Raw genomic sequence first — 27853 nt, 5'->3', positions numbered from 1 at the left:
ATCTCAGCTCACTGCAGCCCCCGCCTCCTGGGTTCAAGTGATTCTCCTGCCTCAGCCTCCTGAGTAGCTGGGATTACAGGCGCCCACCACCACGCCCGGCATATTTTTGTATTTTTAGTGGAGACAGGATTTCACCATGTTGCCCAGGCTGGTCTTGAATCCTGACCTTAAGTGATACGTCCGCCTCGGCCTCCCAAAGTGCTGGGGTTACTGGCATGGGCCACGGTGCCCAGCCTAAAAATGTTATTTTAAAATATCAGTATTAAAAATATGCTAGAGGCTGGGCACCATGGCCCATGCCTGTAATCCCAGCACTTTGGGAGGGCAAGGCGGGCAGATCATGGGGTCAGGAGTTCGACACCAGCCTGGCCAACCTGGCAAAACCCCATCTCTACTAAAAATACAAAAATTAGCCAGGTGTGGTGCCACGTGCCTGTAGTCCCAGCTACTTGGGAGGCTGAGGCAGGAGAATCACTTGAACTCAGGAGGCGGAGGTTGCAGTGAGCCGAGACCGTGCCATTGCACTCCAGCCTGGGTGACAGAGCGAAACTCCATATATAAAAAAAAAAAAATGCTAGAAATGATATCTTTGCATTATTTAAAAATGTAAAAAGGTCTTTATTATTTTTCAAAATTATTTCAAGAGGTATAGAGCAAAACATTGTAAAGACTACTGCTCTGATAAAGGAAGATCAACCTTATTACCTTCATGGGCATGTATGCCAAAGAGAAGTAAATAGTGTTGCTTCCTGTCCCATACCAGCATATCTGAACTTTTTAAAGTTGTCACACCTCTGCACCCCAATTCCCCCAACTGTAAGATTGGATAAAAATATTTATTTTTTAGTATTGTAACAAATGAGAACATTTACAAAGGAAATTATGCAGTTCTTGGATCTTAGAAGTCACCCATTAAATGCAAATTATCTTCCCCAGAAGTTAGCCATGGGGAGTTTTTTTTTTTTTTTTGAGACAGAGTCTCTGTCGCCCAGGCTGGAGTGCAGTGGCATGATCTCAGCTCACTGCAACCTCCGCCTCCCCGGTTCATGCCATTCTCCTGCCTCAGCCTCCTGAGTAGCTGGGACTACAGGCGCCGGCCAGCACACTCGGCTAATTTTTTTGTATTTTTAGCAGAGACGGGGTTTCACCGTGTTAGCCAGGATGGTCTTGATCTCCTGACCTCGTGATCCACCCATCTTGGCCTCCCAAAGTGCTCGGATTACAGGCATGAGCCACCGCGCCAGGCCGGATTTTTTATTTATATGGATTTGAAATTCATAAATTATTGTGTAGAGAGGTTCTTCACTAGTATTAATACTAGAGTATGGATTCATTTAAAATATCTTAATAAAAAAGGTCAAAGAAAATTATGCTTTATCTTTCCCTAGGCACTAGACTGCCAAAACCAGTTACTGCCGGGCTGAGACCCCCTCCTCAGAGCTCTTAGATAGTGGCAAATCCAACTCTTCCTTTTCATTCTCTAAGCTCTAGAGTGTTTGCTGTTTCCTCAAGTTACAAATCTCTCCCTTTGTGCTCTTTCAGCCCTCCAACATTATATCGTCAGTTTCCTGTAATTAAATTCCCTTGTGGTTCTGCTTTCTTGACTAGACCATGATGGACAGAGCACTACCATTATTTGTTTTAGCAGTGCAGCCACATAGTTGGCATACTTTCAGAACCACTGCCTAATCTGTGGAAATGACCAAACTTAAACAAGTGCTGGACTTGGTGATATAAGAAAAATAAAGGACAAAAGGCCTTCCAATAATCACTGACATATAAGGAGATAGTCATATACACCCCTACAAAAAATTAAAAACTGAACTGAGCCAGGCGTGGTGGCATGCATCTGTGGTACCAGCTACTTGGGTGGCTGAGGCGGGAGGATTGCTTGAGCCCAGGAAGTCAAGCCTGCAGTGAGCCAAAATGGCCCCACTGTATTCCTGGGTGACAGAGAGAGACCCTGTCTCAACAAAAAGAATGGAGAATCTTAAATTTCAGCACCTCGGTATGAAACATCCAAGATGATCTCTAACTTTCCTGATAATTAAGTCCAGGGAAGAACTGTTTAATGTAATTGTCAAGTACCAAACCACAATTATCATCCAAAGAACACTGAATTTGTAAATTTCCCCATTAAAGCAACCCAACTATTATATGTTTGTAGAGCCTTTAAAAAAATCTGATTTCTTCTGAAAGTAATAAAGCCCAATTTCACAGAGTAAACAGCAATCAGTTCTACCCTAATACCCACACTCCAGAAGATTCTCTGGCCTTAGCAATTAGAGGGCTCTCTGTGGCAGGGGATTGGAGGACGTATTCTCCAAGGAGGCATTCTCAAGAACTTCCCCTTGCTTCCGCATAAGAATCTTGACTTACTAGGATCTTGACATGGATGCACTTTTCAGATCTTTCAGGGACTGGAGATGGGGAAGAATGCTGCTTTAGTCTGGAACTTTCACTCACGGGCTCACATTCTTGTCCTGACTGTGGGCAGTTTTTTTAAAGCTGGGCCCTAAAGTTGTAGAGTGAAAAGGTGGAAACAACAGCAGCAGAAACACCAGGGCTATCGGCTACCAAACTACTTAGGGCTTTGGTGCAAACAAACAACCTCATAGTAATGAAATCTAATCACCCTTCTGTGACTGGCATCACATTAGGTACAGGCAGAGATGGGGCATAAAAATGAGGATAACAGGCGGGGCGTGGTGGCTCATGCCTATGGTTCCCTCACTTTGGGAGGCCGAGGTGGGCGGATGGCTTGAGGCCAGGAGTTCCAGACCATCCTGGCCAACATGGAGAAACCCTTTCTCCACTAAAAATGCAAAAATTAGCCGAGTATGGTGGCGCGCGCCTGTAGTCCCAGCTACTCGGGAGGCTGAGGCACTAGCATCGCTTGAATCCGGGAGGCGGAGGTTGCAGTGAGCGCCGAGATTGCCTCAAAGAAAGATACCAGAGACCCCGCCCATGGCAGGAGATGGGGGTGAAGGAACAGTAAGACCGGGAGACAGTCAGATACACACATCGGATTAGTGGTATCCTCACAGTAACAGAAACGGTCACCCCCAATTTCAGCCACAGTCTCTTTCATCCACAATCACTTTCACATTCAGCTACCCACAATCACGGGACGTGATTTAAAATACAGAAGCTCCCTGCACTGACAAAATCCGCCGCTCCTTTCGTCGGCAAGCATAAGGGTGTGCAGCAACAGTCACACACGAACCACCACACCCAAGCATTCAACCAGTCAGCCCTGCGCGCAGCCTGGCCACTTTCCCCCACACAGCAGCTCACGGTCACTGGAGAGCCTAGGACCGCATACAGCCCTCTCCAGTACCAGCCCCCGCGGGGCAGGCGCGCAGTGGAGGGGGCCACAGGGTTCTCTGGGAGATGTAGTTCAACGATGACAGCCGTGGCGCAAAGCGTTCTGGGGCTCGTGGTTCGCGGGGTCCATGGGGAACGCGGTGTCGCTGGTTCAGATCTCGCAGAGCTCAGAGTCCTGCAAGCCTCAGTCCTCGCCTCGCTCCTCCTCGCGGAGGATTCTGGGAGGTGACGTCGCGGGTCTCGGTCGCGGGGCCCGTTTGCAGAGCCCGCGGCGCCGGGAGGTGAGTGGGGCCGGGCCCGGGGCGAGAGCGGGAGGTCAAGGGAGGGCTCCGGGTGGACCGGCCGTGCCAGGGATGGGAACCCGGCAGGAGTCGCTGGGGAGGCCGTGTGTGTTTCACTGTGTTACCAACTATGTGACAGGCTGCGGGTGTGACAGAATGTGATCTTGTGTCACTGTGTGTTTGTGTTTGTGCGCGTGCGTCCGCTTGTGTGTGACTGTAACCATCTGTGTCTGGGGGTGAAACTGTGAATATGTGTGTTTGTGTGTGACTGTCTCTGCAGGTGTAGCTGTGTATGTGTTTATGAGAGACTGGGGTGTGACATTGTGTGTTTGTGTAAATGCATGTGTGTGGTTATGTGACCACCTGTTTCTGCGGATACAATTGCGTTTGAATGTGTGTGACAGCAAGTGTGATTGTGCGACTATGACCATCTGTCTCTGCAGGTATAGTTTTGTATCAGTAATTGTGACAAGATGTGTGACTTCTGTGGTATGCTACTTTGTGTGTGATTGTGTGTGATTGTTTATCTCTGTTGGTGTAATTGTATGTGACCATCGATCTTTGTGCTTATGTGGCTGTGTATTGTGTGAGATTATGGGTGTGTTTGTGTGACTCTGTATATATTTGTGATTGGGTGAGAATTTGTGTGTATATATGAGATTGTGGGATTGTTGTATGAAGCACAGAAATATTAAAATTGCCCAAGTTCACACAGTTAACAAGTGACAGCACCAGAACTCAAACCCAAGCAGTTAAGCTCTAGAGGTCTCGCTTTTTTTTTTTTTTTTCTCTTGAGATGGAGTCTCACTCTATTGCCCAGGCTGGAGTGCAATGATGTGATCTCGGCTCACCGCAACCTCCGCCTCCCAGGTTCAAGTGATTCTCCTGCCTCAGCCTCCCAAGTAGCTGGGATTACAGGCGCGCACCACCACACCCGGCTAGTTTTTGTATTTTTAGTAGAGACGGGGTTTCACCATGTTGGCTAGGCTGGTCTCCAACTCCTGACCTCATGATTCGCCCACCAGAGCCTCCCACAGTGCTGGGATTACAGGCGTGAGCTGCTGAGCCCTGCTGCAGTTTTTATGGACAATTTCAAGCTGCAGTACGCTAAGGACATAACTGCTAGGGACTGAGTTGCCTAGTGCAAAGTAGTCCAGAATTAGGGGGTGAAATTGGGGGGTGATGTATACCTAATTCTAGGTCAACCACAATTGTCCCTTTCTTTTCTTTTTTTTTTTTTTTTTTTTTTGAGACAGAGTCTTGCTCTGTCCTATAGGCTAGAGTGCAGTGGTGCAATCTTGGCTCACAGCACCCTCTACCTCCCGGGTTCAATCAAGCCTCCCATCTCAGCCTCTCGAGTAGCTGAGACTACAGACACATGCCACCACGCCCGATTAATTCTTGTACTTTTTGAGAAGATAGAGTTTTGCCATGTTGCCCAGGCTGGTCTTGAATTCCTAGGCTCAAGTGATTTGCCCACCTTGACCTCCCAAAGTGCTGGGATTACAGGTGTGAGCCACCGTGCCCAGCCTGTCCCTATTTTTACGATGAAGAAATGTTGGCTCTAAGAGGACAAGGAACTTACTTCAGATTGCCCAGTTTGTTGTTGCTTTAGTATTAAAATTTGGCGATGTTTCCCTCAGGCTGCATTTCTGTAGAGAAATAAAGGTAACATCTGCCATCTCTAAAGATGCCTCTCTAAGGAATATATGGCATTGATTACTCGGGTTGTGTTGAATATTTCCCATTCAGACATCGTGGCCTCTCAAAAGAGGACTGGTTTTGGGGTCACATTTTAGTTGGACCCCTGACTTTGAGTTGGTTGTTTAAGCTTCTGGAACCTCCCTTTTACTACCAGTAAAGTGGAGATATTAATACCTATCTTTGTAGTTTTGTGGAGCAGTAGTAGTTCTGAGGATTAAATGAGATGACACAATGAGATAACTGTGTGTGACAGTCTCTCTATCTTTGTGCTAATACGGCTGTATGTGTGAGAGAGAGAGATTATGCCATTGATTGTGTAAATGTGTATATGTTTGTGATTGGGTGAGAATTTTATGTGTATGTGAGATTGTGGGATTAATCATGTCGGACCTAGTCTGATTGTGAGGCACAGGAAGATTAAAATTACTTGCCCAACACAGCATGAGTTAACATTGTATATTTATATTACATAAGGCAAAGTAAAATTTATTTATTCATTTATCTAATATTTTTGAGAGACGACAATGGTTTGGTGGTGTTCTGTCATTAGAATACACCAGTGAACCAAACAAAACCTAGTTCTCTTGGATCTTACAATCTTGTATGGGAAGAGAAACAGTAAAGAAACAAAGCAGTATGTAACATGTCCAGTGGTGATAAATGCTGAGAAAAAATAATTCGGCGTAAAGAAAAATGGAGTACCTGGAACAGGGGTTCCCTCGAGGTAGAATTTTCAGGGAAGTCCCTCTGATGAAGGGACACCTGAATGCAGATAGAAATAAAGAGGAGTGGCCCATGCTGGTGTCTGGGAGAAGGTTCCAGTCAGAAGGAAAAGGCCACAACCCTGAAGGAGGGGTGTACACAGTGTTTGAGTAACAGTAGGAAGATGTGTGCCTGGAGTGTGGCGAGCAAGGGGCAGAAGGGTAGGAAATTAGGTCAGAGGTGCAGCCAGGGGCAAGATCATGAACCACCTTGTTGGCTGTAGGACAGACTTTGGCTTTTGTTGAGTTCAGGCTATGCATCCTTAATATATAAATCAAGAGTTTGAGAGTTAAGTTTAGCATTGGATTCCACCCCGCCACCCCCAGCCAGATCTTGGAAAAGGTGAGGCTGGCCCATGTAGGGAGAAGAAAGGGGCAATAGTTCTATTTTTGTGGGTCTTGGACCAAAAACATAGGGCTGGCACATCATCATTTCTTCATTAACTCTCTCCCTTCTCAGGACTTTGTTCCTCTTCAGAAGAGAAAACTGAAGAAGGAGGAATGGCTGTGGGGCTTTGTAAAGCCATGTCCCAGGTAAGCATGCTCTTTCACTTTGTTTTCAGACATTTGACCTCATTTTTCAGGACTTTCGGACCACAGGGAAAGTCACAAATAGCCCAATGAGCACCCCTTCCACTTTTCTCTCTCCATCTTTTGTTCATATAATCCTTCTACAAAACACTTAATATCTTTTTTTCTCAGCGTTATGCTCAAATGTGTGATGGAGCAGAGCTATCCTCTTTAGATGGATGATAATTTGTTGAGTTGGCGATGAGTGCAAGTGAAATAAGATATAGAGTTTGATTACTGAGTGATCTATTAAATAGGGAGGTCAAGGATGGCCTCTCTGAGGAAGTGACATTTAGCAAAGCAAAACTTCAGTGAAAGTAGCAGGTAAGTTTTGTGGAGATCTGGGGAAGAGCTTTAAAAGAAGGAGTACAAAGTTATTATGGTGGGAGCATGTTTGGTGTATTCCAGGAATAGCAATGAGTCTGTCCTTGGAGGGAAATGAGCACTATGATGTCAGAGTTATAGTTGGGAACCAAATTACGTAGGCCCTTTCAAGTCGTGATCTGAAATTTGAATTTGGTTCTAAGTGAAGGAGAGGCATTGGAACGTTTGTAATCTGATTTGATTTATGCCTTAAAGTGAAAACAGATAGCAGGGGAGTACAGGTGGAAGCAGGGAGGCCAGTCAGGAGACTCTTTTAGTAATCCAGACAGGAGGTGATAGCAGCCTGGGCCATGGCGGTGGCATTGGAGCTAGTGAGATTCTGGGTATAGACTGGAGATAGAAAATGTGATTTGATCAAGGATTAGTTGTGGCATGTGAGAGGAAGAAGTCAGGATGCTTACAGAGATTTTTGGCTAGGCAGCTACATGAATGGGTATGTCATTTACTGAGCTGGAAAGACAATGTGAAGTGAGATGGACATCAAGAATTGAATTCTGGCTATATTTAGAGACCTTTTGGATATCCAAATGGAATGCTGATTATACATCTGGAGTTCAGGACTATAGATGTGAATTTGGGAGTCCTTAGTGTTTTGTTTTTTTTTTTCTTTCTTTCTTTTCTTTTCTTTTTTTTTTTTTTTTTGAGATGGAGTGTTGCTGTGTTGCCCAGGCTGGAGTGCAATGGTGCAATCTCGGCTCACTGCAGCCTCTGCCTCCCGGGTTCAAGCAATTCTCCTGCCTCAGCCTCCCGAGTAGCTGGGATTATAGGCACATGCCACCACGCCCAGCTAATTTTTGTATTTTTAGTAGAGACGGATTTCACCATGTTGGCCAGAGTGGTCTTGATCTCCTGACCTCGTGATCCACCGGCCTCGGCCTCCCAAAGTGCTAGGATTACAGGGGTGAGCCATCGTGCCCAAACGTCTTTAGTGTATTTAAAGCATGAGACAGGATGAGATTATCTTGAGGGCAAGGTTCTGGTGAATGTAGATAGGAAAGAGGTTGAAGGACTGAGTTTAGGATGTTCAACATTTAGAGCCACACAAGAAGAGGAGGAACCAGCAAAAGAGACTGAGAAGAGCTGATGTAGAAGGAAAACCAGAAGAGTGTGGGTTCTGGAAGCCAAGAGGAGAAAGTGTTTCAAGGATGGGATGATCACCTGAGCTAAGTTCTTCTGAGAGGGACTGAAGAAGACGAAGACTGAGAACTCACCGTTGGATTTGGTAACATGGAAATATTCTTGACAAGAGCTACTTCATGGAATGACTGGGATGAAGACATCATTGTGGTGGGTTTAAGGGAGAATGGAGGCCAGGTGTGGTGGCTTATAGCTGTAATCTCAGTACTTTGGGAGACCAAGATAGCGGGACCATCGCCTGAGCCCAGGAGTTCAAGACCATCTATGTATGCAGGGCAACATAGGGAGACTCCGTCTCTAAAAAAATTTTTAATACTAAAATCCAAAAACATAGGCATGGTGGCAGATGCCTATAGTCCCAGCTGCTTGGGAGACTGAGGTGGGAGGATCACTTGAGCCCAGGAGTGTGAGGCAGCAGGGAGCTATGATTCATGTGGTACACATTCCACCTTGTGCAACAGAAACAGAGTGAGACCCTGTCTCAAAAAAAAAAAAAAAAAAAAAAAAAAGGCCAAAAAAAAAAAAAAAAAAAAAAAAGGCCAGGTGCAGTGGCTCATGCTCATGCCTATATTATCCCAGCACTTTGGGAGGCTGAGGCGGGTAGATCACCTGAGGTCAGGAGTTCAAGACCAGCCTGGCCAACATGGTGTAACCCTGTCTCTACTAATAATACAAAAATTAGCCAGGTGTGGTAGCGCATGCCTGTAATCCCAGCTACTCGGGAGTCTGAGGCAGGAGAATCTCTTGAACCGGGAGATGGAGGTTGCAGTGAGCCGAGATCGTGCCGTTGCCCTTCAGCCTGGGTGACACAAGCGAAACTCCATCTCCAAAAAAAAAAAAAAAAAAAAAGATAGTGAATTTAGAATTTAGACTTACAATAGTGTAGCCAGCAGGCACATATGAGTACTCTAAATTGTGATATGCTGTAAGTGCAAAGTATATACCAGATTTTGAAGATTCAGTACAAAAAAGAGTATAAGAAGTCTCATTAATTTTTTTATATTGATTACATGTTGAAATGATAACATTTTCGGTATATTGGGTTAAATAAAAATGATATTTTTTCTATTTATTTTTTTCTTGTGACTACTGGAAAATTTCAAATTATATACGTGACTCAAATATTTCTGGTGGATAACACTGGTCTAGACAACTTATCGGAAGAGTTTTGTTATTAAGAGGAGTAGAGAAATGGGACAATAGCTAAAGTGAGATCATGGAAGGGAACTTATTTATTTATTTATCTGTGTATTTATTTACAAGACGGAAGACATTGCATCAGTTGATTTGCTGATTGGAATGATCCAGTAAAGTGAGAGTAGTTGGTAGTACAAGGGAGAGAGGTGAAAATGTCTTAGTGTGGGCAAGTGGAGGGACTAGTCTTCAAAGCCTAGAGTTTTATCCATAGTCATGGAGGGCAGACAGAATATACAGGTGTCAGTACAGATACAGAAGGGTAAGTACATACGGTGGCTGGAGGATGAGGAAGTTCAAAGTGAGAACGGGATGAGTTGATGGTGGTTCGAGAGAGAGTTATGAAATAGTCACCAGGAGAGGGGGAGAGTGAATTTATTAGGGAAGCATAGTAGAGTGGTTCTGCAGTGCTTTTGAGGACTCTCTGGCCATATGCAAGAAGTACTTTGTGCCAACATGTTTTATCAATCAGGGTTCTAGCAAGGCACTCAAAAGGCGACTATTTACAAGTATTACCAGGACATAGAGAAACTATGAAGGCTCATGCTGTTCTCCGGCGCTCATAACAGCATAGCTCTCTTTCTAACCCTAGATCTTTGAATCCAGAGACAGAGAGCTGGGTGGAGGGGCCCCTGACAGGTGCTCTGAACTTTGATTGAAAGACAGAGAACACCCAAGGTGGCACTCCCACCCAGGGAGGGAGCCAGGGGAATAAGTATTCTGCCTTACTTACCTTCCTTTCATCTCTTGCTTGTGGCTGAACCCAACAGAATATGGGATGGGACAAGGGAGTTTATTGATGCAGTCAGCCTCCTAGGACTCAGAAAAGAGTAGAGGAGCACATGGAAGTTATACAACACTATGGAGTTGTGTAGTTTTTTCCCTAGACACATTCAGCCATAGCCATAATTCCACTATGTAGAATAACCATATTTGATAATTCTTTTCTTTTTTTTTTTTGAGACGGAGTCTTGCTCTGTCACCCAGGCTGGAAATGCAGTGGCACGATCTTGGCTCACTGCAGCCTCCTCTTCCCGAGTTCAAGCAATTCTCCTGCCTCAGCCTCCCAAGGAGTTGGGACTACAGGCATATACCACTACGTCCAGCTAATTTTTGTATTTTTAGTAGAGATGGAGTGTCACCATTTTGGCCAGGCTGGTCTCGAACTCCTGACATCAGGTGATCTGCCTGCCTTGGCCTCCCAAAGTGCTGGGATTACAGGCATGAACCACTGTGCCTGGCTTGATATTTCATTATTTTTGATTAAAAAAAAGAGAACATACTGTACAGACTGGAACCCTATCATTTTTAAGCACTGAATACTCTTTCTTCATATGGACATTTTATAGGAAACACACACCATTTATTCCCTGAGTAGCAAATATTTACTGAGAGTTTACAATGTGATCAGTTTTGTAATAGACACTGGATAGATATCAGCTTATAAAACAGATCTCTCTCCCTTCACTCAGCCTACAGTTCAGTGCTACAGCCTAAACTCTATTTTTGAACAGGTAAGTTTTTTCCAGATTTTTTGCATAACCTTCCAATGAAAATTCTATCTAAGTCGCTTCACATATACTTCACTATTTCTTCAGGATATGTTCCTGGACGTTTCTCCTCACATATAAAGTCTAACTTTCAGGCCATACCCTTTTGTTAAAGCCCAGTTCAAGGCCTTGCTCCTATTCTGCCCCACCTGATCTCAATTTGGGGAATATAAAGGAATCCCCCATATAAGATTTTCTTTATACTTAGTATATACATACAACTTAGTCTTTGCTGTTTCTTGTTATAAGCTAATTTTGTGTATATATGTCTTTTTTACAAAAAATGTAAAATTTTCTTTTTTTTTTTGTGACGGAGTCTCGCTGTGTCACCCAGGCTGGAGTGCAGTGGCGATCTCGGCTCACTGCAAGCTCCGCCTCCCGGGTTCACGCCATTCTCCTGCCTCAGCCTCTCCCAGTAGCTGGGACTACAGGCGCCCGCCACCACGCCCGGCTAATTTTTTTTGTATTTTTTAGTAGAGATGGGGTTTCACCGTGGTCTCGATCTCCTGACCTCGTGATCCACCCGCCTTGGCCTCCCAAAGTGCTGGGATTACAAGCGTGAGCCACCGCGCCCGGCCTAAAAAAAAATGTAAAATTTTCAAACAGTGAGTCCATTTCTAATATTTCTCTTCTCTTAAAGTATTTGACAAACCTCATCATGTAATTGTTCTCTAATAATTATTTTCCTCGCATCACTTAGAGCTTTGAACTCTGGCCAAATTCATCTTTTTTGCTAGGACCATATGGATGTCTGGGCACCTGGTGAACAAGAATTTTTTTATTTCAGGGGTTGGTGACCTTCAGAGATGTGGCGCTAGACTTTTCCCAAGAAGAGTGGGAATGGCTGAAGCCATCTCAGAAGGATTTATACAGAGATGTCATGTTGGAGAACTACAGGAACTTGGTATGGCTTGGTAAGGATGTTTCTCCCCCATAATTTAAAAATCTTCCTCTGGGGTGTTTTTGCTTCCTCTGTTGAGAATATCTAGGACATCTTAAGACATCTTAAAAGCACTTACTTGCCTTTCTTGTTCCTGTTCCCAGGAAATGATTTGAAATGTGTATATATTTTTAACTTTTTAAGTTTCTTAAATTTTAATTAATTAATTTACTTTTGGCAGATATTCTGAACACATGAAGTAATTTCTTTTTTTTTTTTTTGAGACAGAGTCTTGCCCTTGTCACCCAGGCTGGAGTGCAATGGTGCAATCTCGGCTCACTGCAACCTCCACCTCCTGGGTTCAAGCAATTCTGCTGCCTCAGCCTTCTGAGTAGCTGGGATTACAGGCGCCTGCCACCACACCCAGCTAATTTTTGTACTTTTAGTAGAGATGGGGTTTCTGCATGTTGGCCAAGCTGGTCTCGAACTCCTGACCTCAGATGATCCGCCCACCTCGACCTCCCAAAGTGCTGGGATTACAGGCATGAGCCACCGTGCCCGGCGTATGAAAGAATTTCATAGAGTTGGAAATGAGTAGTTCCCTTTGTGGTAGAATGGTGGTTTGGAACAGCAACATCAGCATGTCCTGGGAATTTGTTAAAATGCAAATTATGAGGCCACATTCTAGACGTACAAAATCAGAAACTCTGGGAGTAGGCTCAGTAGTCTGGGTTTTAATAAGCTCTCCAAATGACCCTGATGTCTGTTAAAGTTTGAGCGCCACTGTAATTTCTGACGCAGTAGTTCTGGGTTGGGGCCTGAGAATGTGCATTTCTAATTAGTTCCTAGGTGATGGCTGCAGCTGCCGTAGCACTTTGAGAACCACTGCCACGGCAGAAACTTCATCCTCTTCCTCATCCATACAAGCGTCATTCCATTCTCTAGCCCTTCCTCTAATGTCCATTCTTGCCTGATGATCAAGAGATTGGGTCTGCGTCCTAGAACAGCTGTGGCATGTTGATTTGTTTGTCTGTATGTCTGTCTGTCTCTTGCTCTCATTTTTCTTCCCCTGTGAACAGGACTCTCCATTTCTAAGCCCAACATGATCTCCTTACTGGAGCAAGGGAAGGAACCGTGGATGGTGGAGAAAAAGATGTCACAGGGTCACTGTGCAGGTGAGTGACAGATCACCAGGCAGGGAGGACTATTGTAAGGTACTCAACCAAGTAGTAAGTAGGAAACTGTTTTGAGCTTCAGGTGGGATGACAACTGAAATCTCCTTAGTGTGTGCTTCCCTAGAAACCTCACCACACCCTGCGGTTTTTTCTTTTTCTTTCCATCAAATTATACTCTCTGATCTTCCACCTATAGCCTGAATCTCAATCCTCAGCTCTCTTTTCCTTTTATGGTTAGAATTGTATTACATTTCTAGATTTCTTTTTCAGAGTTTTTTTTTTTTATCAGAATTATCAAAGATATGTACACACAGTGTTTAAAGAATCAAGTAGTAGTATTAGGTTGGTGCAATACTAATTGCAGTTTTGCCAAAAAATGCAATTACCTTTGCACCAAAAAGCCTATAGAAGACTTTTTCCCTTAAAGAAGGGATCTTGTTCCCGGCTCCCCAGTTTCCCTCTTCCTAGAGCTATCCATTCTCTTTTCTTTCGTAGTTTCTTTTGGTGTTACCTTCATGTCTCCAAAAATATGTTAATGTTGCCACTCTTGATTTTTTTTCAGGGTGAGCCCTTATTCGGTATCTTATAAGAAAATAAGGAGTTAGCACTTTCTTCTCCTGAATCCAACACATAACGCACACACACAAATACACACATTTCCCATCCCCTATCTTATCAATGTCATAATTTTGATTAAGTCACTATTCAGCATTTATTTTATTATGGCCATTTAGTGCTAGTCATAGCTGTGCTGTGCATATGCCAAGTTACTTTTCCTCTACACCTTTTTATTTTCCCTGGAGTTAATAATGACTTGGGAATTTTGTTTGTCATTTTTTTTTTTTTTGCTTAGTTTATATATACATATCCCTAATCCAGTTCCCGACTTACCATCAATTGTCTGAATCTTTCAAGACAGTTGGACGTATTAGGTGATCCATTGACTTCATCTTCTTGGAGAAATCTCTCCTGGACTCCTCAGATACGCTTCACTCCACACAAATGGCTCATCATATTTGCATGCACTCAATTTGGATCTGTCTGATTTATCTGATATTTTCTCACACTTAGATTGAGGTAGTGCATTTTTGCAAAGAATATCACAGAAATGATGTTGTATCTCTCTCAGTGCATCATTCCAAAGGATGTATAATGTCGATATGTCTTATTATTGGTGATGTTAACTTTGCACACTTAGTGAAGGTAGTGTCTGCTTGGTTTCTCCATTATAAAGTTCTTATTTTTCTATTTGCAATTAATAAATATCTTGGGGGAGATACTTTGAGATTATTCAGTTTCATCTGTAATTTTTGCCCATTTATTGTAGCATTTATTGCTGGATCTCTTCACCTATTATTACTGTGGTGTTAACCTAATGTTGATTTTTTCCATTTCCCTCTTTTCTTTGTGTATATTAATTGGGATCGTTCTGTAGGAAGAGCTGCTCCTTCCCCTCCATTTACTTATATATTCAATTTTATTTATGGATTTTTTTCCTATGAGGTAAATCTAATTTACCTCATAAAATTTAATGACTTCATAAAATTTAAATGGATTTATTTTTGGATTTATGGATTTTTATTTCTATGAAGTAAATCCAATGAATCATTATGTTTCTCAAATCGTTCCAGCTTTGAATGTTGGAATCTCCTTCGCATTGGTTCCTTTGACCTTCTGACATGCCCCCATGCATTTTTTGGGCACGTCCTTCCTTCTGGCACAAGGTATTCCAGGTTCTCTTATTTTCCTTGCCCCAGCCTTGAATCAACCACTTCTCCAAGGAGCCCTCATTGGTTTAGTGGGAAATGGTGTTTAGAAACCAAGCTAGGTATGCTCTAGGCTACTGGGATGTCACTGCTTCTGGCCTTGACAGCAGCTAAAGCTAGGAGACATAGATAGATAGATAGATAGATAGATAGATAGATAGATAGATAGATAGATAGATAGATAGATAGATAGATAGATAGATAGATAGATAGATAGATGATAGATATTTACACACACACCCCTATATTTATTTCTGCCTCTTTTTTCCCATTTTTTTATTACCTCTATCTTTTTATATACTAAAACTATCAGTTTATATTAATAACTTGATTTCTAGTCCTGCTTTACAGGGTTTATTGTAGCCTTCCTCCTTTACTTATCTGTAATTTCTTTTTCTGATAATGAGAAAAAATACATTTACCTATTTGTTCAATCTTAGTATATACATAAAGTAGTTTCAGAATTTCTAACCTATTTCTCTGTGAGAAACAAATTTACCAGCTAGATTTAGGTATTTGTGTATAGTACTTTTTGTTTTAGTCTTATAGTGTCCAGCCAAAATACTATTTCCAAAATTACTTAGGTTAGTTATTTCGGGTCCATTTGTTACTGTTTTTGTTTGAGATGGAGTCTCGCTCTCTCACCAGGCTGGAGTGCAGTGGGCAATCTCGGCTCACTGCAACCTCCGCCTCCTTGGTTCAAGCAATTCTCCTGCCTCAGCCTCCTGGGTAGCTGTGACTACAGGCGCATGCCACCACGCCTGGCTAATTTTTGTATTTTTAGTAGAGACGGGGTTTCACCATGTTGGCCAGGATGGTCTCAATCTCTTGACCTCGTGATCCGCGCCAGCCTTGGCCTCCCAAAGTGCTGGGATTACAATTATGAGCCACCGTGCCCGGCCCTATATACGTAGTTTTATAAGGAATTGCTACATTCCCCTCCAGAAAAGTTGTCTGCTTAGTTTTTTTCCTACTGTAACAAATTAGCACACATTTAGTGGCTTAATACAACACAAATTTATTGTAGCTCTGGAGGTCAGAAGTAAAAAGTAGGCCTTACAGAGCTAAAATCAAGATGTCAGCAGCCTACATTCTTTCCTAAGACTGTATGGGAGAATGCGTTTCCTTGATTTTTTATGCTTTTTTTTTTTGATGGAGCCTTTGCTCTGTCACTCAGGCTGGAGTGATCTTGGCTCACTGCAACCTCCGCCTTCCGGGTACAAGTGATTTTCCTGCCTCAGCCTCCCGAGTAGCTGGGATTACAGGTGCTCGCCACCATGCCTGATAATTTTTGTATTTTTAGTAGAGACAGGGTTTTGCCATGTTGGCCAGGTTGATCTCAAACTCCTGACCTCAGGTGATCCACCCTTCTTGGCCTCCCGATGTGCTGGGATTATACAGGTGTGAGCTACCACACCCAGCTGATTTTTTTTTTTTTTTTTTTTTGAGACAGAGTTTTGCTCTTGTCGTCCAGGCTGGAGTGCAGTGGCACGATCTTGGCTCACTGCAATCTCTGCCTCCCGGGTTCAAGCGATTCTCCTGCATCAGACTCCCAAGTAGCTGGGACTACAGGTGCGTACCACCACACCCAGTTAATTGTTGTATTTTTAGTAGAGATGGGGTTTCACCATATTGGCCAGGCTGGTCTCGAACTCCTGACCTTGTGATCCACCCGCCTTGGCCTCCCAAAGTGCTGGGAGTATAGGCATGAGCCACCATGCCCAGCCTATTTTCAACTTTTAAAAATAACTTTAAGTGTAGGGCTTATATGCAATACAGATTTGAGTTTTACTTTATAAACCAATCTGATTATCTTTTCATTTTAATAAGTGAAAGTCTAATTACAGTTTTGGTAAATTTGGGCTTAATCCTATATATTGTCTTACGTTATATTTTCTGGGTTTTATAGTTTTTAAAAAGCACTTTCAGGCTGGGTGTGGTGGCTCATGCCTGTAATCCCAGCAGTCTGGGAAGCCGAGGTGGGTGGATCACGAGGTCAAGAATTCAAGACCAGCCTGGCCAACATGGTGCAACCCCGTCTCTACTAAAAATACAAAAATTAGCCAGGCATGGTGGTGTGTTCCTGTAATCCCAGCTACTTGGAAGGCTGAGGTGGGAAAATTGCTTGAACCTGGGAGGTGGAGGTTGCAGTGAGCTGGGATCGCGCCACGGCACTTCAGCCTGGGTGACAGAACAAGACTCCATCTCGGAAAAAAAATTAAAAAATAAAAATAAATAAAAAATAAAAATAAAAAAATTAGCCTGACATGGTGCCGTGCACTTATTATTCCTGCTACTTAGGAGACTGAGGTAGGAGGGTCACTTAAGCCTGGGAGGTCAAGGCTGCAATGAGCTGTGATAGTGCCACTGGACTCCAGCCTAGGCTAGGTGACAGAGCAAGACCCTGTCTCAAAAAAAAAAATGTGTACCTTGAAGTAAAATTGCTGGAACATGGAAGTGCATGTTTTAATTTACAAGATACTCAACTTGTTCTGGGAAGTGATTGTATCAGTTTATGCTCGTACTAACAATGACAGTGTCTGAGAATGGCGTTTCCTTCCTCTCTTGATATTCTTCAACTTAAGTTTTTGATATTGTCCTTAATATTGTCTAACTGAAATTTCTGCTAATACGAGGAAGGGAAATGCTCTTATGGTTTTAATTTACTAGTGATATTATTGAGCATCTTTCCAGGAATGCATTGTCTATAAAGTTTTTCTCTTCTGTGAATTACCTGCTCATACATTTTTCTGTTTTGTTTTTTGAGACAGGTTCTCACTCTGTTGCCCAGGCTGGAGTGCAGTGGCATGATCTTGGCTCACTGCAGCCTCTACCTACTGAACTCAAGCAATCTTCTCACCTCAGCATGCGCACCACTGCACCTGGTTAATTTTTTTGTTTATTTTTCTTGTAGAGACGAGGTCTCACTGTGTTGCCCAGGCTGATCTAGAACTCCTGGGCTCAAGCGATCCTCCCATCTTGGCATCCCAAACTGTTGGGATTACTGGCATACTTCCATTTTTGGAGAATTAGATTATTTGTCTTTTTCTTACTGATTTGTAGTAGAACTAAATTCTGGGCATTATTCATTTTTCTATGATACATGTTTTAGTTGTTTTTTCTCAGATTGTCCCTTGCCTTTTGACTTTGTGTTTTCTCCCACACACAAGTTTTCAAGGTTAATGTCAAATTCATTCCCTTCAAGCAGATGTGGTCAGGATGGTAGTGAGGAGGTCACGCTCCCCTTCCCTGTGTTCTCTGTGTCTTGCAGGTTTTTAATGCTGTAAGTGTGTTTCTCTTGATATTTTTTTCTTGACCTTTTCCACAATGATAGGGAATTTTACAAGTCAACCCTGGTTGAGTTCTTTCACAGAGATTTTGGTGGAAGAAAGGTATAAAATGCAAGGGCTTAGGTCCTATTATTGGTTTTGGAATGTTCTTTTTTTTGTTCATAATTTTCTTTTATATTATTGATTACTTTTGTCCAAGTTTATTTAAAATAATTTTCTTAAGTTCTGAAATAAAATCCTTATGGAATTCTGGTTGAAACTGACCTGATATAAATTAACCTGTGGTAAAAACGTATGCATATATATATTTTTTGCTTTGTTGCAATTACATATTATATGAGTTCATTTAAATCTTCCTTAGAAGAATTTTGTAACATTTTTTAGGACTTTTTCTGTGTTCTTGCCAACCTTACTCCCTTCTCTCTTCCAATTACTTACATAGCAGTTGTAATCTCAACTCACTGCCTTCACCTCAGGTTCTCTTCCACTGTCTTATCACTTGTAATCTGGCTTCTGCCCCTCTAGTTTAGCTACATCCAGGTACCCTTCTTCATTTTCATATCCTTCAGCTTACTGAGATGTATAAGATAGTTCTTACCACTATCCATTTTCTCTTTTCAGAGCTCTGTTCTCCCTTTAATGGACTCTTTCCCCTGTTTTTCTGTTGTTTCCTCATTTACCATAAGATCTTTGTCATATTAATGTGGATCTCTGTCCAGTTCTGTCTAGTAGAACTTTCTTTTCTTTTTTCTTTTCTTTTTTTTTTTTTTTTTTGAGACAGTCTAGCTTTGTTGCCCAGGCTGGAATGCTGTGGCATGATCTCGGCTCACTGCAACCTCCACCTCCCGGTTCAAGCAATTCTTGTGCCTCAGCCACCCGAGTAGCTGGGATTATAGATGTGAACTACTGCCCCCAGCTAATTTTTGTATTTCAGTAGAGACAAGGTTTCACTGTGTTGGCCAGGCTGGCCTTGAACTAATGGCCTTAAGTGATTCACCTGCCTCGGCCTCCCAAAGTGTTGGGATTATAGGCGGGAACTCCCATGCTTGGCGTCTAGTAGAAATTTATGTGATGATGGAAATAATCTATATGTGGGCTTTCTAATACAGTAGCCACTAGCCACATTGGGCTTTGAGTGCGTAAGATGTGGCTAGTGTGACTAAGGAACTGACTTTTAAAAATATTATTTAAATTTAAATTGCTGCCTATACTTAGTGGCTACCGTATTGGATAGCATAGCTCTATACAGTCTTTTAATCAAGGGGATCCAATCTGTAAGTCTATGTGTAAAGATAGTGGTTGGAGCTCCAGGCACCTCAGTCTCCCATGTTGGAAAATATCTGTAGTCTTCTCCCATCAGGCTTCTTTTATTTAGCATTAAGTTAGTGATTGTATAAATCTGCTATTTTCCTGGAGTAAAGATTTATTTTTGGTAGGATGGAGTATAGTGGCTTCAGGTAATGCCTACAAGGGATGAGATCCAGGCAAGTGAGTGAGGGAACAGAAGTAGTTATATTTCTAGGGAAAGAATGAATGGTATGGACCTAACAAAGGACAGGCCAACAAGGCCTCTCAGGCCTGGGTGTAGACAGGGTAAGAAAAACCAAAGCTGTGCATAGGACGGACTGATAGGGATGAGGCTTTCCTTGGGTGAAGGCTGTATTGGAAAGAAGAAAGATACAGATGAATAATATTTCCTTTTCAATTTTGTTCTGACCTATACTGGAGACAGCTTTACTTTTCAATAGATGAGAAACTGTTATGGCAAAGACTGTATCTATTTAACCCCCAAATGCCAAAATAATAGTTCTAAAATAATCCCTAACCACATCTAAACGTGAAAATGTCTCTGTCACTGAAAGAGTCACTATATTTTGGAATCCTGATTATAGCCTTGAACACCAAGCTCATATTCTCCAAGAATTATTCCTTAACTAAGCTAGTGAGTTTTGATCTCTTTTTTCCTGACATTTATACCTGTAATAATCTATATCATATTAGCTTATCCTTCATTATGTGCCATATGGAATTATCACCTGCACAGGCTTGAGCTCTCAGAATTTACAAAAGGTAGAAAGACCTTGTGTCAGGCTTTCCCCCCTCTACTAGGTACTTCGGACCTACTAATAGGTTCTATGTATTTGAATATATTGGCTGATTATTGTGGTGTGAAAGGACTTTCTCATTTTTTGAGATCATCTTCTAAAAAATAGTTTTATTTCTACCTTACCCCAACCAATATCCTCTCCTGAAAGTATCACGTATCTTCTCAATAGGCATCATTTTCCCTTTTTTTTTTTTTCTTTTTTTTTGAGACAGAGTCTCGCTGTCGCCCAGGCTGGAGTGCAGTGGCGCGATCTCGGCTCACTGCAGGCTCCGCCCCCGGGGTTCACGCCATTCTCCTGGCTCAGCCTCCCGAGTAGCTGGGACTACAGGCGCCTGCCACCACGCCCAGCTAATTTTTTGTATTTTTAGTACAGACGGGGTTTCACCGTGGTCTCGATCTCCTGACCTCGTGATCTGCCCGCCTCGGCCTCCCAAAGTGCTGGGATTACAGGCGTGAGCCACCGCGCCCGGCCTCATTTTCCCTTAATGATGAGAAAAGCTGACCACTAGGTTTCTTTTAGTCACTGAGAAAAAATATACATAAATTTTCCCTGGACCCTGATAAAAATCTTAGAAGTTGTTGAACAGCATTAGTGGAAAAAGTTGCTATGAGATTAATCTGGCAGCAGTCATCCATTTAACAACTTGCTGACATTGTCCAAGGCATTGGATGCAACAGTAGAAGATAAAGGGGCGAACATCCGTCCCTGCCCTCATGGAGCTTTCAGTCTTATGAATACCAGTGCAGGATGGACTGGAGGGTTTAAAGACTAGAGGCAGGGAAACTGGCTGTGATCTAATCAGACATCCTCAATTCCTTATCTTGTTAGCATTTAGCTTTGCCTGCCTTTTGATGACCTGCATTTTACCTGTGTCCCCAACTACCACCTCCCCATCATCAACACATATACCTTCCCTTCTCAGCTCTCTTTATTCTTTGTGCTTCCATTGTCTTTTGTTCATATAGCATGGCCATATTTGGGAGCTATTAGAACCACATACTTTCTACCCTCCTTCCCCCCAGTTAAATTCTTCCATTTCTTCTATAACATTTTTCTTCCTCATAGCAAAAGAACAAAGGAGACATTTGCTTTCTTGATATTTTTCAGACTGGGAGTCTTGGTGTAAAATTGAGGAATTATCTCCAAAATGGTTTATTGATGAAGATGAAATATCCCAGGAGATGGTAATGGAAAGGCTAGCAAGTCATGGCCTTGAATGCTCCAGTTTCAGAGAAGCCTGGAAATATAAGGGTGAATTTGAGCTACATCAGGGAAATGCGGAGAGGCATTTCATGCAAGTGACAGCTGTTAAGGAAATCTCTACTGGGATAAGAGACAATGAATTTAGTAATTCTGGGAGAAGCATACCCCTGAAATCAGTATTTTTAACACAACAGAAAGTTCCTACCATACAGCAAGTACATAAATTTGATATTTATGATAAACTCTTCCCCCAAAATTCAGTCATAATTGAATATAAAAGACTCCGTGTTGAGAAGGAATCTTTGATAGGTAATGAATATGAAGAATTCAACCAGAGTATGTACTTTAGTAAAGATACAGGAATTCCTCTTGGGGAGAAACCTTATGAAAGTAATGATTTTTCAAATCTCTTAAGTTTCCACTCATTACTTACTCAACATCAGACCACTCATTTTGGAAAATTACCCCATGGATACGATGAATGTGGTGATGCCTTTAGCTGTTACTCATTCTTTACTCAACCTCAGAGAATTCACAGTGGAGAGAAACTATATGCATGCAATGACTGTGGAAAAGCCTTTAGCCACGACTTCTTTCTCAGTGAACATCAAAGAACTCATATTGGGGAGAAACCTTATGAATGTAAGGAATGTAACAAAGCCTTCAGACAGAGTGCTCACCTTGCTCAACATCAAAGGATCCACACTGGAGAGAAACCGTTTGCGTGCAATGAATGTGGGAAGGCCTTTAGCCGTTATGCCTTCCTTGTTGAACATCAGAGAATTCACACAGGTGAGAAACCATATGAATGTAAAGAATGTAACAAAGCCTTCAGACAGAGTGCTCACCTTAATCAACATCAGAGGATTCACACTGGAGAGAAACCCTACGAATGTAATCAGTGTGGAAAAGCCTTCAGCAGACGCATAGCCCTTACTCTGCATCAAAGAATTCACACAGGAGAGAAACCCTTCAAATGTAGTGAATGTGGGAAGACCTTTGGCTATCGCTCACACCTGAATCAACATCAGAGAATTCATACCGGAGAAAAACCCTATGAATGCATCAAATGTGGGAAGTTTTTTAGGACTGACTCACAACTTAATCGACATCATAGAATTCACAGTGGAGAGAGACCATTTGAATGCAGTAAATGTGGGAAAGCCTTCAGTGATGCTTTAGTTCTAATTCACCATAAGAGAAGTCATGCAGGAGAGAAACCCTATGAATGTAACAAATGTGGAAAGGCCTTCAGTTGTGGCTCATATCTTAATCAACATCAAAGAATTCATACTGGAGAGAAACCCTATGAATGTAATGAATGTGGGAAGGCTTTTCATCAGATCTTGTCCCTAAGACTACACCAGAGAATTCACACTGGAGAAAAACCTTATAAATGTAATGAATGTGGGAATAATTTTAGCTGTGTCTCAGCCCTTAGACGACATCAGAGAATTCATAATAGAGAAATGCTCTGATTATAACAAGTATAAGAGAGAAAACATTTGGTTACCACTCAGTCCTTATTGAATATTAGTGAGTTCTTTTTGGTTAGTAATTATTTGAATGTAGTTCATATTTCAGTTCATGAGTATCCATTATTTAAAGTAGCTCAGTAGTAGACATTTGTTAGACTTTTTTTTTTTTTTTAAGACAGAATCTCGCTCTGTCACCCAGGCTGGAGTGCAGTGGTGCAATCTTGGCTCACTGCAGCCTCTGCCTCCTGGGTTCAAGCAATCCTCCTGCCTCAGCCTCCTGAGTAGCTGGGATTACAGGTGCCTGCCACTATGCCTGGCTAATTTTTGTATTTTTAGTGGAGACGGGGTTTTACCATATTGGTCAGGCTTGTCTCAAACTCTTGACTTTAGGTGATCCACCCGCCTCAGACTCCCAAAGTGCTGGGATTATAGACGTGAGCCACCATGCCCGGCCACATCTGTTACTTTTCGATCTGTTCTATACCTGCTTACCCCACCCTCAATGCATATGATTCTGATGAAACTGTTAATCACGGACAGCTGTGGATTGGTCACAGGCTGGTCAATTATTTCCCCCAACCTAGTGATAAGGGATTGGCAAATGGCCCTGTCTGGATCAGTGAAGTCCTTTGTGCGTATTCCTATGGGTAGTAAGAGAGATTTTATTCTAGAATTGCAAGTTTCAAGGATTTAATAAGTTTAAAAACTCACCAGTAGCCTTTTTGCCACTCATGAGGAAAGCTTTCCCAAAGAGAAATCTTTAGCAGAGGAAAATGGTGAGAGACAGAAATCTGATGACATTGTTTGAGCTCCTGGATTCAGTCATTCCTGACAGCTACACCATCACCATCCTTTTTCATTTTTTGTGATCCAATAAATTTCCTTTTTTTTTCTTTTTTTTTTGCTTAATTTGTATTAGATTTTTGCCTCACGGAATTAGAGTGCTGATTCACACATTCTATGTTTGCTATACGTAAGAGAAAACCTTAATTTTTTACGTGGCATAATTATTTATCCTGAGGAGAAACCTTATGATATAACAAGTTTATGAAAGTTGAATACACAGCCTTCATAAAACTGAGATAATTGTTACATTTTATTTGTCGATAAAATTATTTTAGTGTTTCTTAGTTTTTTTCACATTATGGATGAATATTTTAAAATTCACTAAGTAAAATTCTTTAACAGGCTCCCCCTTAAGGAGTTGAAATCATTTGTCACAGTGACTCACCATTTGCCTGTAAAGAGAGAATGGAAAGCTAAGGGAATCATGGTTTCATTTGTTTAATGAATGGCTTTTCATCTTCAAGGAATTACTTAATTTTCTTCTTTCAGTATGTGGCTAAACATATTCTGTGGCAGAATATAATAAAATTAAATTGTAAATGAGATCTTTTGTGGGTGGGCTGTAAATTTGGTTTAAGGCAGGGTGTGATGGCTCATGCCTGTAATCCCAGCACTTTGAGAGGCCAAGGCGGGCAGATCACCTGAGGTCGGAAGTTTGAGACCAGCCTGACCAACATGGAGAAACCCCGTCTCTACTAAAAATACAAAATTAGCTGGGTGTGGTGGTGTGTGCCTGTAATCCCAGCTACTTGGGAGGCTGAGGCAGGAGAATCGCTTGAACCTGGGAAGTGGAGGTTACAGTGAGCGAAGATCGCGTCATTGTACTCCAGCCTGGGCAACAAAAGCGAAACTCCTTCTCAAAAAATAAATAAATAAATAAATAGATAGATAAATAAATAAATTTGGTTTAAGAAGTGTATGGATAACTTCTTTGCGGCTGGAGATATCAGACAAAGATATTGCTGGCAGAAAGAATGAGTCATTTTTAACAAATGGTAAAAGTAAAGCAGTTAATGCCTAAAATTTTTAGAGACTAAATCATTTCCATTATTGGGAGTAATGAGGAAGATGAAGGTGTGGGGCAATACATTTCTTTTTTATCTGAATGGATGTAGGTAAATAAACTGGTGATATGGCAGCTGGGCCATCTTGAATAGTCAGAACCTGTAAGAATATTGGGTATTGCCTGAAGAGCGTCTATAAAAACATATCAGAACAAATGAAAGAGGAAAGAATGAAGGATTTATATGTGTGCATAGAGTGAATATATGTGTGCATAGAGTGAATGTATGTGTGCATAGAGTGAAATGTTCAATTTATACTTATTTCTAATAAAATCTGAAAATTATTTTTCATAAATATTCAAATTCCCTTTAAACAGCTTAAAATACAGATTTAGTGACTCAATACTTCAAACCTTGAATAGAAACAAATATGATTATAAAATATTTCCAAACTTATGTTACATCTAATCTGAAATATATTAATATTGTAAGCTTAATTCATGTCATCATTTCTTTATTTTTTATTATATTTCCTGGAGGTATAAGGATATTTATTTTTATAATTTCCAAGCACTGAGTAATAATTTATTTCAGAAAGTTTCAGAAAGTTACAGTAAACTTACCAAAGTTGAAGAAGAAAAATGACTCAGATCAGTAAGAAGAGTCTGAGTTACTCACTAATTTATTTATTTTATTTTATTTTATTTTATTTTATTTTATTTTATTTATTTTATTTTTTGAGACAGGGTCTCACTCTGTTATCCAGGCTGGAATGCGGTGACACAATCATGGCTCACTGCAGCCTCCACTTCCCAGGCTCAAGCGACCCTCCCACCTCAGCCTCCTGAGTAGCTGGGACTACAGGTGTGCTCTACCACACCGGGCTAAGTTTTGCATTTTTTTGTAGAGATGGGGTTTCACGAGTTGCCCAGGCTGGTCTTGAACTCTTGGCCTGAAGTGATTTGCCCATCTCGGCCTCCCAAAATGCTGAGATTATGGGGATGAGCCACTGTGCACAGCTACTAATCGATTTTTGATCTAAGTATGGCACCTGATTTCATCCTCGAGAGTGACGTAAACCTAAGCTACTGGTTCATTCTCTGTTTATATAGTTAAACTTCACTTGTAATGTTGATAAAATGTTTTGTACCCATGTGTTTAGCTTAAGTGTTTGTATTTTACAATCTGATGTTTCTCCTCACAATGAAATACTAAATTTTGTTTCTTTTCAACTGTACAACCCATTGTCTTGTGATATATTGACCTGATCTCTTAGGATTAGTGAAAATTTATGCTTTATTAATATTTGATTGTTGTTAGGACCATCTAGAGATTTATGTTTATGTGTGTGTATGTGCATCTGAAGATGTGTATTTTATTTAAATTTTTTGTATTAAGTGCCTACTGTGTGCCAGGCTTTGTTCTAATCTAAGCAATGGAGATACAGCAGTGAACCAGACAAAAATTCCTGCCTTCAGAGAGCTAATTTCTAATGAGGAAGACTGAAAAAGATATGTAAGTAAAATATATAATATGTAAGAAAGTAAATTCCAAGGAGAAAAAGATGAAGGAAGGGATGGGGATCCAGGGAAGGCCCCTTCTGAAGTTAACTTTTGAGTGAAGACCTAAGAGAGAGATATCTATCTGTCTGTCTGTCTGTCTATCTATCTATCTATCTATCTACCTACCTACCTACTCATCCATCCATCTATCCAAACTACATATATATACCCACCTATAGACACATTTATATGCCTTTATAGCTAATAGGAAGGAAATCTTTAGTGGTATATATACATTTACACTTTACTAATTCTCATTTTATCATATCTACATATTTGTGTGTTACATTTTAACACTTGACTCAGATGAATTTATGGCCTTTTACAATCTGAACAAATTTCACTTAATTATAGTGTATTTAATGTTGGTACTTAATTGTCAGAATTTAGCCACTGGGGATTACTTTAAGAAAACTCCTTGCTCCCTCCAGTACGTGAATTTTGGACAAAATTGCTGCCATTATGATTGAGCCCATTTTAGAGATCGCTGGGGAAAAAAATGTTTCCTTTTTAGATCATGGTTTCATGCTGATTTCTGGTTCTGTCTCAATATACTTTGTTATACCCTACTAAGATTTTCAACTTTATTCACAAAACTCGAGACAGGGAGGTAATAGATTGGATGGTGGAGAAAAGTAGATTGCTGGAAGCCATGAGGTGGCGATACTTCACTAACAGAGGAATAAGTCACCTTCCTGGACAGCTTTCTTAGGCATTTACACAGTAATTCCTCACATATTTTTTGAGAAAGAGTAGGGAAAGTATCAGCTCTTTGGATATTGCGACAAGTATGGACTTTGGAGTTAGACCTACATATGGATGTCAACTCTTTGTCAGGAGAGCTTGAATAAGTGATTCAGGCTCAGTTTAGTCATCTGTAACACTGGAATAATATTCTAACCTTTTGATTTTTTGTGAGGATTAATTGAAAGAATGTAATTTGTAAACAGTTAACAGTGGGGTTATTATTAATGATAAAATCAATCACAAGGAGTTGGACTGTGTCCCTGAAAGCCAGCTACTCATGGGGGACGGAATTGTGAATTCAACCCACGTCCTTCCTCTATGTACATGGGTTGAGTCCCAAACAGCAGTGGCCCCAGCCCATCTTTCTGATCCTGGAGTGGCAGCTGCAGCTCCAGAGTCTCCCAGAGCCCCCTCTGTTTCGATATATATATATATATATTTTTTTTTTTTGAGACGGAGTTTTGCTCTTGTTGCCCAGGCTGGAGTGCAATGGCACAATCTCAGCTCACTGCAACCTCCCCCTCCTGGGTTCAAGCGATTCTCCTGCCTCAGCCTCCCGAGTAGCTGGGATTACAGGCACCTGCTACCATGCAAGGCAAATTTTTTGTCTGTGTGTTTTTAGTAGAGACAAGTTTTCGCCATGTTGGCCAGGCTGGTCTTGAACTCCTGACCTCGGGTGATCCGCCCGCCTTGGCCTCCCAAAGTGCTGGGATTATAGGCGTGAGCCACCACGCCTGGCCTTGATATTTGAGACTGTTAGGACTCTGACTTTTTTTTTTTTTGAGTCAGAGTCTCACTGTGTCTCCCAGGCTAGAGTGCAGTGGTGCGATCTCGGCTCACTGCAATCTCCACCTCCTGGGTTCAAGCATTCTCCTGCCTCAGCCTC

The 27853-nt window shown here is 41.6% G+C and overlaps 1 protein-coding gene across 2 annotated transcripts; it reads left to right on the top strand.

The window, feature by feature from the left end:
- The first annotated feature begins 3558 nt into the window (after positions 1-3558).
- Positions 3559-25537, top strand: ZNF527 (zinc finger protein 527). Of its 2 annotated transcripts, XM_032173107.2 has the most exons (5): positions 3559-3608; positions 6534-6607; positions 11696-11822; positions 12868-12963; positions 21235-25537. In XM_032173107.2, the coding sequence occupies exons 2-5, from the start codon at positions 6575-6577 to the stop codon at positions 22806-22808; spliced, it is 1830 nt and encodes a 609-aa protein (XP_032028998.1). In that variant the 5' UTR covers positions 3559-3608; positions 6534-6574; the 3' UTR covers positions 22809-25537. The 2 variants fall into 2 exon arrangements, with proteins under 2 accessions (XP_032028998.1, XP_032028999.1); XM_032173108.2 differs by lacking the exon at positions 3559-3608 and having other exon boundaries at positions 6536-6607; positions 11696-11812.
- Positions 25538-27853: the final 2316 nt, after the last annotated feature.

This window comes from Hylobates moloch, unplaced genomic scaffold (assembly GCF_009828535.3).
Source record: "Hylobates moloch isolate HMO894 unplaced genomic scaffold, HMol_V3 SCAFFOLD_13, whole genome shotgun sequence".
Classification (NCBI taxonomy): Eukaryota; Metazoa; Chordata; class Mammalia; order Primates; family Hylobatidae; genus Hylobates; species Hylobates moloch.
Note: the sequence above shows the minus strand (reverse complement) of the source record. Positions and strands in the feature narration are given on the sequence as shown.

Excerpts from the sequence above, each read along its gene's own strand:
- ZNF527 (XM_032173107.2), top strand. The coding sequence starts at position 6,575 with ATGGCTGTGGGGCTTTGTAAAGCCATGTCCCAG. Across the intron at positions 11,823-12,867 it reads CAGGAACTTGGTATGGCTTG|GACTCTCCATTTCTAAGCCC; the intron begins GTAAGGATGTTT and ends CCCTGTGAACAG. Across the intron at positions 12,964-21,234 it reads GTCACAGGGTCACTGTGCAG|ACTGGGAGTCTTGGTGTAAA; the intron begins GTGAGTGACAGA and ends GATATTTTTCAG.